Source organism: Phocoena phocoena, chromosome 6, assembly GCF_963924675.1.
Source record: "Phocoena phocoena chromosome 6, mPhoPho1.1, whole genome shotgun sequence".
Lineage (NCBI taxonomy): Eukaryota > Metazoa > Chordata > Mammalia > Artiodactyla > Phocoenidae > Phocoena > Phocoena phocoena.
This window is the reverse complement of record NC_089224.1, coordinates 28,616,427-28,629,880: the sequence shown is the minus strand read 5'-3', so window position 1 is coordinate 28,629,880 and position 13,454 is coordinate 28,616,427. Positions and strand designations below refer to the sequence as shown.

The following is a 13,454-nucleotide window of genomic DNA, read 5'->3' as shown; positions in this document are numbered from 1 at the left end:
TTGATTTGCGTTTCTCTAATGATTAGTAATGTTGAGCATCTTTTCATGTGTTTTTTGGCAATCTGTATATCTTCTTGGAGAAATGTCTACTTAGGTCTTCTGCCCATTTTTGGATTGGGTTGTTTGTTTTTTTTGATATTGAGCTGCATGAACTGCTTGTGTATTTTGGAGATGAATCCTTTGTCAGTTGCTTCGTTTGCAAGTATTTTCTTCTATTCTGAGGGTTGTCTTTTCATCTTTTTTACAGTTTCCTTTGCTGTGCAAAAGCTTTTAAGTTTCATTAGGTCCCATTTGTTTATTTTTTGAACCCCACTTTTTAAATGTTTTGTGTAATTTTAGTTATATATCTAGTAGGAATAATAAAATTTAAGTATATGAAGAAAGAGTTGTGCACAGAGGTTTAGAACTTGGTCTCTGAAATCAAATACCATAGGCTTCAATCCTGGCTCCCCTACTTACTAGTTTTATCACCTTGAGCAATTTGTTAAATCTCTCAAAACTTGATTTCTTTATCTTTTTTTTTTTTTTTTTTTTTTACGGTATGCGGGCCTCTCACTGTTGTGGCCTCTCCTGTTGCGGAGCACAGGCTCCGGACTTGCAGGCTCAGCGGCCATGGCTCACGGGCATAGCCGCTCCGTGGCATGTGGGATCTTCCTGGACCGGGGCACGAACCCATGTCCTCTGCATCGGCAGGCGGACTCTCAACCACTGCGCCACCAGGGAAGCCTTGATTTCTTTATCTTTTAAATGGGAATGATGACAATGGTGCTTGCCTCACATGGTTGCTCTGAAATATGTGACATGTAAGCAGTGTTCAGTGAATATTACTACATGTTTTAGTAACAACTCAACAGTAGAATACTTTGGAATATATTTAACCAAAGAGGTGAAAGGCACGTATGCTGAAAACTATGAGACATTGATAAAAGAAACTGAAGAAGACACAAATAAATTGAAAGATTCCATATTCATAGATTTAAAGAATTAATATTAAAATGTCCACACTACCCAAAGCAATCTACAGATTCAATACACTCCCTATCAGAATTCCAATGACATCTTTCACAGAAATAGAAAAAACAATCCTAAAATTTGTATGAAACCGCAAAAGACCCCAAATTGCCAAATAAATCCTAAGAAAGAAGAACAAAGCTGGAGGCATCACATTTCCTGATTTTAAACTATATTACAAAGCTACAGTAATCAAAACAGTATGGTGCTAGCATAAAAACAGATACATAGACCAGTGGAATAGAATACAGAGCCCAGAAATAAACCATGTGTAAACAGTCCACCAGTATTTTAGAAGGGAGCCAGTACTGAATGGAGAAAAAAAAGACAGTCTTTTTGATAAATGGTGCTGGGAAAATTGGGTATTCACATGCAAAAGAATGAAATTGGACTCCTGTCTTACACCACTCATAATAATTAACTCAAAATGGATTAAAGATTTAAATGTAAGACCTGAAATTATAAAATTCATAGAAGAAAGCATAGGGGAAAACCTCCTTGACATTGGTCTTGCGATGATTTTTTAAAATTAATTAATTAATTTTTGGCTGTGTTGGGTTTTTGTTGCTGTGCACAGGCTTTCATGGCTTGCAGGTTCTAGAGCACAGGCTTGGTAGTTGTGGCGCACGTGCTTAGTTGCTCCGCGGCATGTGGGATCTTCCCAGACCAGGGCTTGAACCTGTGTCCCCTGCATTGGCAGGCGGATTCTTAACCACTGTGCCACCAGGGAAGTCCTTGGTAATGATTTTTTGGATATGACATCAAAAGCACAGCAACAAAAACAAAAATTAACAAGTGAGATTACATCAAACTAAAAAGCTTCTGTACAGCAAAAGAAACAATTAACAGAATGAAGAAGCAGCCTATTGAATGGGACAAAATATTTGCAAACCATATATTTGATAAGGGACTCATTTAAAATATATGAAATCTCATACAACTCAATAGCAAAAAACCAAACGATCCAATTAAAAAATGGGCAGAGGACCTAATAAGCATACTTTTTTCCAAAGAAGACACACAGATGGCCAACAGACCCATGAAAAGATGCTCTATATCACTAATCATCAGGGAAATGCAAATCAAAACCACAATTAGATATCAGTGCACACCTGTCAGAATGACTGTTATCAAAAAGGCAAGAGGTAGCAAGTGTTGTGATGATGTGAAGAAAAGGGAACCCCAGTGCACTGTTTGTGGGAATGTAAATTGGTATAGCCACTATGGAAAATGGTATGGAGATTCATCAAAAAATTAAAAATAGAATTACCAGCAATCCCACTTCCAGGTATACAGTCAGTCCTCTGCATCTGCAGGTTCCACATCTGCAGATACAGAGGACCAAGTATACTACACTATTTTATATAAGGGGTTTGAGCATACACAGATTTTGTTAAACATAGGGGAGGTGGGTCCTGGAACCGATCCCCTGCAGATATTGAGGGATGATCGTGTACCTGAAGGAAATGAAATTACTCTTGAAGAGATACCTGAACTCCTATGTTTATTGCAGCATTATTCACAATAGCTAAGATGCGGAAACAACCTTACTGTCTGTTGACAGATGAATGAATAAAGAAAATATGTATGTATATAGAATGGAATATTATTCAGCCATAAAAAAGAAGGAAATCTGTCATTTGTGACAACATGGAGGGTATTATGCTAACTGAAATAAATCAGACAGAGAAAGACAAATACTGTATGATCTCACTTATATGTGGAGTTAAAAAAAAAAAAAAGCTACACTTACAGAAACAGAGAGTAGAATGGTGTTTGCCAGAGGCTCAGGTTTAGGGGAAATGAGGAAATGCTGGTCAAAAGGTACAAAGTTCCAGTTATAAGATGAATAGTTTGGGGATCTGATGTACAGCATAGTGACTGTAGTTAGCAATACTGTGTATACTTGAAAGTTGATAAGAGAATAGATCTTCAGTGTTCTCACCACACATACAAAAAGTAATTATGTGAAGTGATGAATGTGTTAACTAACCTTATTGCTGTGGTAATCATTTTGCAATAAATACACATATCAAATCATAGTGTTGTACACTGTAAACTTACACAATGTTGTATGTCAAATATATCTTAGTAAACCTGGAGGAAAATAATAACTCAGAATTTCCCTCTGTACCTTAATCGTTGACCCCATCTTCAATATTCTCATATGCACCATGCATCTTTTTTTTGCAGTAATATTCTATTATAGTGATACACACATATAAATATTTAAAAATAGGTGGCTTTTCCCCTATTCACATTCCTCAAAGTCCTGATATGGATATATTTAGTTTTATGACCTTGGTTACATACAGCTATATGTAGAAGAATTTTACCAATTTCCAGTACTACCAGAAATATAAGGCAAACTGTATCCACTATAACTTTGTGGCATTGTTTTCTTATATTTTTTTCTTTTCTTGAATTTGGGCACAAAGTAGCAACTTCTACAAGTTTTGCTTTTATGTGTATTTACTTAATTCTTATCTTTACTAATCTTGGGAATTTATAGCAAGATATCAAATGCAAATGCTTTATCCTGTTTTCAGTAATAGGAAGTTTTTAATTTTTTTCTAAATTTTCAAGTAATTCAGTAAGTATTATCCATACCATTGTTCTAAAAATCTTCCCTTTTTCCTTTTCTAGTTTTTTTATTTGACCTAAACTTTAATCACTTACTTGCATGATGGGCTAATAATATAGACCCCTGAAAAGACCCACAATAATATGTTGAGAAATTTATAAGGAAATTACATACTTTTTTCATATTTTGATTTTTTTAATTAAAGAACAAACTATGAGATTTATTTGGAAAGTAAGTTATAATTTGTATACTTTAGGGTAGGGTTGTAGCATAGAATATGGGAGAATTAGGAGAAATTTTCTTATATTCTCCTATGTATAATGATGTATCCAGAAAAAATATAAATTTATGAGCAGTTTTCACTATTACAGTCTATGAAACCTGATGTGCATTGTGAGTATTATTGCTATTAAAAAGATACTAATAGTTACCTTGTATTTTATCTTGGCAGATGGTATATTGTTCTCTGACAGATTTTCAGAAAGCCGTCTATCAAACAGTACTAGAAACAGAAGATGTGTCTTTGATACTTCAATCTTCTGAGCCTTGTACCTGCAGCAGTGGCCGAAAAAGGAGAAATTGTTGTTATAAGGTAAGCATTTCCGTATGATATCTTTACTATCTTGCTTTTGATTACAGAGTACTGTATTCTGATAGTATCAAAGTAAGTAGCAGATAAAATAACTTTTCCTCACATGGTTCTTTAGTTTTAGTAGCTGTAATTTAAGAAAAGGGAATAATTTTCCAAAAGATTTTACAATATCAAATAGTAATCACAGCAAAATACAATATTCAGTATCTTTTCAAAAAACTAGTTTTTAAAAGTAGCTCCAATTTTATATCTTCCCTTTCAACTGTTACTGGGAAGTATCCTGCTTTAATCTTGAAATTTCATTTCATTTCCAGTAAATTTCTCATTATCAATGGATAATACTTCCTCTTTGATAGCAGACTTAAAATATTCTAATCTGAGAGTGAATGTTAATTTAAAAGAAACTGTATCAGTACAGTAAAGTATTTTATTTTTATTTGGAAACAAATATTCATTTATGCTTTTTTAAAAAAATCTATGTATTTCCTGCCCTTTCTTCACCTTGCTACTTTATTATCAACTCATATCCACATGCATAGAGGGACTTCATAAGTAAATATTTATCTAGATTGGTATTTATTCCATATCTCATTTATTTTGCTGACTTAACCACTTCACATTTTTGTAATAGCACAGTTTTCTAGAAAACTGGAATGGGTGAGCGGAGAGAGTAAAGGCTTCTATGTAACACCATCACCACACTGTAGAGTTTTATGACCAGGAACCTCTTATGGCAGCATTTCTATCACTGTGTATACTTCCTGGAATGAGGACTTTCTCCCCTCTTTGATTAAAAACATCATTGTGTATGTTTCACCAAAACTACGATTCCACATTAGTGATTCATGGATATTTTGTATATCAGTTGACCATTATTTTCTCAGAGCGTATTGTGCCAATAGTAACTGGATAATAAGTATTATTGTAAGTGGCATATTTTGTGATGTAAGTAGTTACATAGCCATGTTAGTCCGTTGCTTATTTTTATTTTCTGTACTTTTCTGGTTACAGACCAATTCACATGGCGAAACAGTGAGAACCTTGTATTTCAGTTACCTTGCAGTCCTTCAGAAGGTAGCTAACCATGTTGCATTACTGCAGGCTGCTAGCACCTCCAAACAACAGGTTTGGGTTGGCTTTTTAAATTTCTTTGTGATGCTATTTGGTATAAGTATTCTATATTTGGTATAAAATTTCTTAGCCAAATACCCTTAAGTTATTTTTGTATGAAATTTAAGAGGTAACTGACTTGCTTGTTTTTTTAATTTAGGTGTCAAAGAAGTATATGCACTTAAAATTTTAATCAAAGTGAGAAAAGTTAACCTTATATTAAAATAACTTTTTTATGCCTCTGATAATGTTGATATATTTATTTTCCTAACATCTTTTGGTATAATTACTAATTAAAGATATTTGATGAATCAGTCCTAATTCCACTAATAATGTGTCTAATTACATTTATCTTATCTACTGGATTAAAATGAGGATTTATAATAATCTGTATATTAAATATTAGGAGTGCTTCCCAAACTAGCAAAAATCAGTAATTTCAAAATTTAGGTATACATGCAGTCGTTTACTTTAGTCATTTCAATTGTGTCTTATTCTAAAGCACAATGTAAATAAAAAAGATCTTTTTAAAACTTTTTTATATAATGATTTTACATTTTCTTTTTGTGTGATAGGCTTGAGGCTGTTCAAATGTAATTTTAAAAGACTGCTCTCTGGGAAGTATTCAGTTCCTTATTTTGGAAATCTTTAAAAAAAGTTAACAGCAAAATTGATAGCTATATCACTATCTCAGAACTCATCAAAGCCATATATGATTAACATATCACTTTAAGGTTTTCTGAATTAGAAAAGGTAAAATCTTCAACCTAGGAAGGAATATATATTCCTTCTAAATAGATTTTTTTCTTAAATGATTTCAATTTATACAGGTTTAAATTGTGTTGAGATTTCTTTTCTCCTTCCTTTCCCCCTTAAGGAAACACTTATCAAGAAGATATGTGATCAAGTATTTTCCAAATTCCCAGATTTTGTGCAGAAAAGCAAAGATGCAGCCTTTGAAACACTTTCTGACCCAAAATACAGTGGAAAAATGAAGGTAAGTATTCTTCTTTCAGTTTGCATACACGCAAGGATGATATACAATATATTTATTAAATGGTATGACAGGGACACCAATTTATCAGAACAGATGCCCAATCATTCAGAAGAGATAGTGACCAAAGACAACTGGTATAATTTTATCAGCTCACTACGAACCCTGCGTATGATAGATTTCTCAGTTAGTAGTAGTTATATCAAGTGTACTTCAAACTTTCCTTATTGATGTATTGGATTCATGCCCTGTTAAAAATGTATGCTGTCACCACATATATAATATCTTGTCTTCAAATGTTTAAGGAAGTAATCTACCAGAAATAAAAATGTTAGTGCCAAATAAGAGGATGAGGATAGCCAGTAGTTCCAAATTTGAGAAAGGAACTAACTACTTGAAGAGTTCAAGGTGGACAGGCCCTCTATGTCTAGACTGAATTTTCTGGCTCTTGTTTTTACTTGCCGACCTAGATTGTAAGGTTGCTAAATCTCATTTGTGGCAAGTGGACATTTGCTGTATACCAGAAAACTGACCTGTTGGTGCTGCTCTTGATGGTGTATTACTGAGGGAGGGGTGTGAAAAGTAAGGCTAGGTTCTCCAAACATGTCCAGGCCTTTGGGCATTTCCTGTGACAGCTGTGTGAAATACAGCTTCAAGCCACCTTGCAATAGAATTTGTTTGTTTAACCCTTTAATAACTATCAAGAAACTTTATTTATGGATTCAGATTTTTACAGAACAATTCCCAATTATTATGTTTTAATTAAGAAAAAATAAATTATTTCTTTTGGCAAAAAATAAAAAGGAAGTAATTTAAAATAGGTTTTTTCCCCTTAAAATGCACATATTCTTAAAACATAATGTACATAAGCATACAATAGTTTAGTTTGCTTGGACGTCTAAATTCAATGAAATAAAATAAAAGCTAGGAAGAGTACCATAAAAACTTGTGTATTTTTTTTACTGAGATGTAATTGACATCTGACATTGTATTAGTTTTAAGTGTATAATATAATGATTCAATGTATATATGTATATATTGAGAAATGACTGCCCCATTAAGTTTAGTTAACATTCATCACAATACATATTTACAATGTTTTTTCTTGGGCTGAGAACTTTTAATATTAGCCACTTTCAGGTATCAATGTGGTATTGTTAACTATAGTTACCATACTGTACGTTACATCCCCAAGAACTTATTTGTCTTATAACTGGAAATTTGCACCTTTTGACTACCTTCACCCATTTTACCCACTCCCCACCCCCTGCTTCTGACTACCACTAATCTGTTCTCTGTACCTATGAAGGTTTTTTCTTTTTAGATTCCACCAAGTAGGATCATACTGTAATTGTCTTTCTCTCTCTGACTTATTTCACCTAGCACAGTGCCCTCAAGGTCTAACCATGTTGCCACAATGGCAGGATTTCCTTCTTTTTTGTGGTTGAATAATATTCCTTGTGTATTTTATACACACACACACACACACACACACACACACATATGTATCACCTTTTCTTTATCCATTCAGTTGTCAATGGACATTTATATTATTTCTATAGTTTGTCTATTGTAAATAATACTACAGTGAATCTGGGGGGGTGCAGATATCTTTTCAAGATTAGTTTCATTTTTTTGCACGTGGCTGTCCAGTTTTCCTAGCACTATTTATTGAAGAGAGCCTTTCCCCATTGTATATTCTTGTCTCCTTTGTTGTAAATTAAATGACCATATATGCACAGTTTATTTCTGGGCTCTCTATTTTGTTCCATTGATCTACGTGTCTGTTTTATGCCAATATCATACTGTTTTGATTATTTTGGCTTTGTGATATAGTTTGAAATCAGAAAGTGTGGTGCTTCCACCTTTGTTCATCTTTCTCAGGATTGCTTTGGCTTTTTGGAGTTTTTTGTGGTTTCATATGAATTTTAGGATTGTTTTTTTCTACTTCTGTGAAAATCGTCATTGGAATTTTGATAAGGATTGCACTGAATCTATAGATTGCTTTGGGTAGTATGAACATTTTAACAATATTCTTCCAATCCATGAGCATGGAATATCTTTCCATTAATTTGTATCTTATTCAGTTTCTTTCATCAGTGTCTTATAGTTTTCAGTGTACAGATCTTTCACCTCCTTAGTTAAATTCATTACTAGTTATTTTACTCTTTTTGATGTAAATGTAAATGGGATTCTAATTCCACTTTCTGATAGTTCTTTATTAATCTACAAAAATGCAACTGAGTTTTGTATATTGATTTTGTATCTTACAACTTTACTGAATTTATATATTCTGACTTTTTTTGGTGGAGTCTTTAAGGTTTTCTGTATATAATCTCATATCACCTGCAAATAGTGACAGTTTTACTTTTCCTTTCTGATTTGGATGCCTTTTATCTTCTTGCATAATTGCTCTGGCTAGGACTTCCAGTACAATAAAAGTGGCAAGAGTGAACATCCTTGTTTTGTTCCTAATCTTTGAGGAAAAGCTTTCAGTTTTTCATCATTAAGTATGATATTAGTGTGGGCTTATCATACATAACCTTTATTATGTTGAGGTATGTTCCCTCTATGCTCACTTCATAAAAATTGTGTATTTTTAAAATAAGTAAGTTTGTGTTAGAGAGAACGTCCTATGATTTATTATCACAACAAATAATTCAAATCTAACAATATTTCCTAACAATATTTTTGTCATCCATATTGACTTTTATTTAATTATTTTTAAATTGAGAAATGTAAAAAGCCCAGTTAGTTTAGAACTGAGCACTTATAATCCTATAATTTAAGCCAATAGAATATTTCCAGAAATCATGGCCTTCTCTGAAAACTTCATTATTCATGGCTATTTATTTAAATTTTATTCATTGTGATTCTTCACTAAAAATTTACCACTCTTGAAATTAAATGGAATTTTATTACTCTGTACTTTATATTCTTATATATCCATTAACTATATGATTTAAAACATACTGTTAGAGTTACTTATTTAGGAATACTAGTGTTTGATTAAGATAATTATTACATTTATTTTTATTATGATATTTAGAAGGGAATTATTGCCAGAGGCTGTGTGTGTGTCTTTATATGAGAAGGAAGCCTGTACTTTACTTGTTTTGTGGGAGAACACCAATAAAACAGAGACTGATGGTAGTAAGCTAGGGATATGTTTTCAAGACTGTGTTTCATCATTTGATTAGCAACATCATTTCATGATCTAGTAATACAAAAGTTACAGGCTTATAATGGAATTATTTCCTGTGGGGTTAAGAACTCCAAATTGCATGTACTTCTTGAATTCAGGTGATAAACGATCCTAGATCTGCTTCTTTTATTATAGGTTAGCTGGCAACTGCAGTTTATTTGTGGACATAATACCTACTGTACCCATCATAGCCTCAAAGCTATACTCATGAACTCCAGCTCTTTCTCTTAAGTGCCAAGGTCGTTTTTGACCTCAACTACTATTTAAGGGGATGGGCACAAAGTTATACTCATTCCCCTGATGAGAATCCTCATTTTCCCTTTAATTCCCTTGAGAAATGCCACAGAGTCTTATTGTGGAGGGTGGAAACAAGACTAGGAAACCCAATTTAGTGCTGTTGGAATCATACAAGGGTCATGTTCATCTCTAGGCCGACTAATTTGAGAAAAATTAGATCTAAGATTCATTAGCTGTGAACATCCTCAAATTTAGGATTCCCCTACAGGTGGATTGTCTTGTTCTGTGGAGGACAACTGAGTGACAAAACATTGGGTCTGTATTATTAAGACTCCAACTATAGTGACCACAGTGTTATTTCTGAAATTTTTAGTAAGGGATCTTAGCTTATAGTTATTCATTTAACTAGTAAGGTTTTTTTGGGTTTCTTTTTGTTTTTTAACTAGCCTAATAAAGACCTTCAGTTCAAAAACATTCACTTTCCTTATTACTGTTTTTTGCTTTTACTATAAAATGTTCAAGAATACCTGAAATTGTAATAGGTATGATACCCTCAAACAATCAGAGTGGATTTCTGTGCATCATATCCTTGTCTTAAAATGTTAATGTCTGTAAGAGAATGATAAGACAAGCCACAAACTGGTAGGAATTTATTTGCAAAACAATAAGGGACTGGTATCTAAAATATACAAGGAACTCTTAAAACTCAACAATAAGAAAATAAACAATCCAATTTAAAATACAGAAAAGATCTGAACAGATATTTCACCAGAGAAGATATACAGATGGCAAATAAGCATATGAAAAAATTCTCAACATCATATGTCATTAGAGAATTAGGAATTAAAACGAGATATCACTAGACACCTATGGCTAAATTCAAAACACTGACAACACGCAATAGGAACTCTTATTGCTGGTGAGAATGCAGAGTGGTACAGCCACTTTGGAAGACAGTTTGGCAGTTTCTTACAAAGCTAAACATATTCTTACCACACGATCCACTAATCATGCTCCTTGGTATTTACCCAAATTAGTTTAAAACTTATGTCTGCATAAGAGCCTGTACACAGATGGTTATGGCAACTTCGTTTGTAATTGCCCAAACTTGGAAGCACCAAGATGTCCTTCAATAGGTGGATGGATAAACAAACTGTGGTACCTCCAGACAATGGAAAATTATTCAACAATAGAAAGAAACAGGATATCAAGCGACAAAAAGACACAGAGGCACGTTGAATGCATATTGCTAAGTGAAAGAGCCAGTCATGCATACTGTATGATTCCAACTATATGACATTCTGGAAAAGGCAAAACTATAGAGAAACAAAAAAATCAGTGGTTGCAAGGAATTTACAGGGAGGGAAGAAGAGATGGAGAATAGGGAATTTTTAGGACAGTGAAACTATTCTGTATAATAATGTAGTCATGGATGCATGTCACTATATATTTGTCAGGACCCATAGAACTGTACAACACAAGTGAACCCTAATGTAAACTATGAACTTTAATTAATAATAATTTATCAGTATTTATTCATCAGCCAAATATATCACCCTAATGCAGTATGTTAATAATAAGGGAAACTGTTCAGGGAAGAGGCCGAAGTGGGGAGAGGGAGGGAGGGAATCTGTGGGAGTTCTCTGTATACTCAGTTCTTCTGTAAATCTAAAATTGCTCTAAAATATAAAATATATTAATTTTAAAATGTTAATGAATTATGTGAAATTCAAATGCACATGCTTTATTCAGTTATTTTATTAAAAAATAAAGCTAATACAATTAAAATTTACTTTATATGTTCTCCAAGTATCAAAATAATGTTTACCTGATCTGTGACATTTTTATTTACCATTTGCTTGGTTGTCTGAGTAGCTTTTTTTTTTTTTTAACTCCACAGCTTTTTTTTTTTTGAGAGATTGTTGCGTAGAGGTCAGAGTTAGCACAATGTCTTTTCTTGCTCAACTATTAAGAATTTTATATTGAGTATAAATTTTTTATTTAAAAGTTTGTTTATCATTTAATAAATAAAATTAGCTGTTTATTGTATAGTTCAGTAAAACCTTATACTTAGTAGAGAAAATTCCTTTTCTTTCCTTTGTGGTTTGCTTTTCCACAGTGTTCTGGAGCTGTCATTGCCAGAGTAGAAATGCCTTTTTAAAAATAACAGTACTACTCTCATACACAGGTTTTGGATTATTTGTTTCCTTCCTAAAAGCGCTGCATATGGGGGCAAATTATTGGCATTTTGAGGTCAAAATCACATCTGGAATTCAGGGCTTACTGTAAATAGAGAAACGGGAGAAAATGAGAAGAGGTGTATATCTGACTGATTATTCTGAGAAAATAAATATCAGAACTTTTAGAACCTAGGTGAAATTAAACACATTTTATTATATCTATCTAGAGAAAACTTAAATACTTCCTAAAAGGAATGCTGCTCTGTAATTTAGTTTCTGAACATATTGTAGGTATAAATAAAGTGTATTTTGGAAATTAAATTAATCCATTTAAATGCATCCCATAATCTAAAATGCTTCCTTTTTATTAAAACCAGATGAGATGAAATAAAAGTCTTTGAGAACTTTACCTCATTATTAACAATATGATGATGAATTTCATGTAATATCTAATACTTTATTTCTCTAACTTGGAAAATATGAAGGGAATTATAAAAGATAACTGAGATTATATTGTATAAAAGTAATTTTTAAGGAAATTTCAAGTGATGTTTATATGTATATAGTATACTTTTTGTTGAAACTGGTTCACTGATGTTCTCTGGTTCCCTTCCAGGTCCTTCAGCAGCTTTTAAACCGTTGTAGGCAAAACAAAGATAAAGTTCTTCTTTTCTCCTTTTCCACCAAGGTGAGTTTTGTCTGAAGCATATTCTTGATTGGCTCAACCCTAATTCCTGAGGCATAAAGTCTAAGAGATAAAACAGCATCCAGCCACATTTACTATCTTATGTATCTTCTGTAGGAAATGGTAATGAGGTAAGAAATTTTAAAAGAGATACTAAAATTTCAATTATATCAGAGTTGCTTATTGTCAAATAGCAAACTCAAAGATAGATTTCTAATTCTCTGTTGATGTTTCTGTTAATAATTAAAGTGTCCTTTAAGACACTTAAGAAATTTTAGAATGTGGAAAATAGCAAAAATAATGTAATATATTTACATAAATGAGTTAGCCAATACTTTTCTTTTTATTCCGTTTTAATTTAAAAAACTAAAAATTGATTTTTTTCCCCTGAAAGATTGATTTTTTTCTTTTTTTAAAACAAAGGTTACTGAACACTAAAGTCAGTTTCAGTATAATGGGAAGATATATGTGAGTCAGAAATTAGAAAAGTATTTGTTGCTCTTTTAATTATAAGAAATTGTGACCAGCAATATTAATACTTAGTAAAGCTCATCTCTATAATGGTATGAAACTTATTAAACCATGAATTTGTCTTTGCACGTCTCTGTATCTTTCCTTTAGTTGCTCGATGTGCTGCAGCAATACTGTATGGCATCTGGGCTTGATTACCGACGACTTGATGGAAATACAAAATCAGAGGAAAGAATCAAGATTGTGAAAGAGTTCAACAGTACACAAGATGTTAACATTTGCCTTGTCTCCACAATGTAAGAAAATAAAATTTGATAACTTGATTTTTATCTAATTGCTTTTAAGATTTAAGGTAATCTTTAAACTATTACTGGATTTTCAGTGG

General features: G+C 32.6%; 1 protein-coding gene across 1 annotated transcript in view; it reads left to right on the top strand.

Annotated features, from left to right (window-relative positions):
• The window catches only part of ERCC6L2 (ERCC excision repair 6 like 2), a 138,260-nt gene that overhangs the window by 52,408 nt on the left and 72,398 nt on the right, over positions 1-13,454 (top strand). The window contains exons 7-11 of the mRNA XM_065878831.1: positions 4,047-4,187; positions 5,199-5,312; positions 6,175-6,294; positions 12,530-12,601; positions 13,220-13,365. Of these exons, the coding sequence (XP_065734903.1) occupies positions 4,047-4,187; positions 5,199-5,312; positions 6,175-6,294; positions 12,530-12,601; positions 13,220-13,365 (593 nt within the window). The remainder of the gene's footprint in view (positions 1-4,046; positions 4,188-5,198; positions 5,313-6,174; positions 6,295-12,529; positions 12,602-13,219; positions 13,366-13,454) is intronic.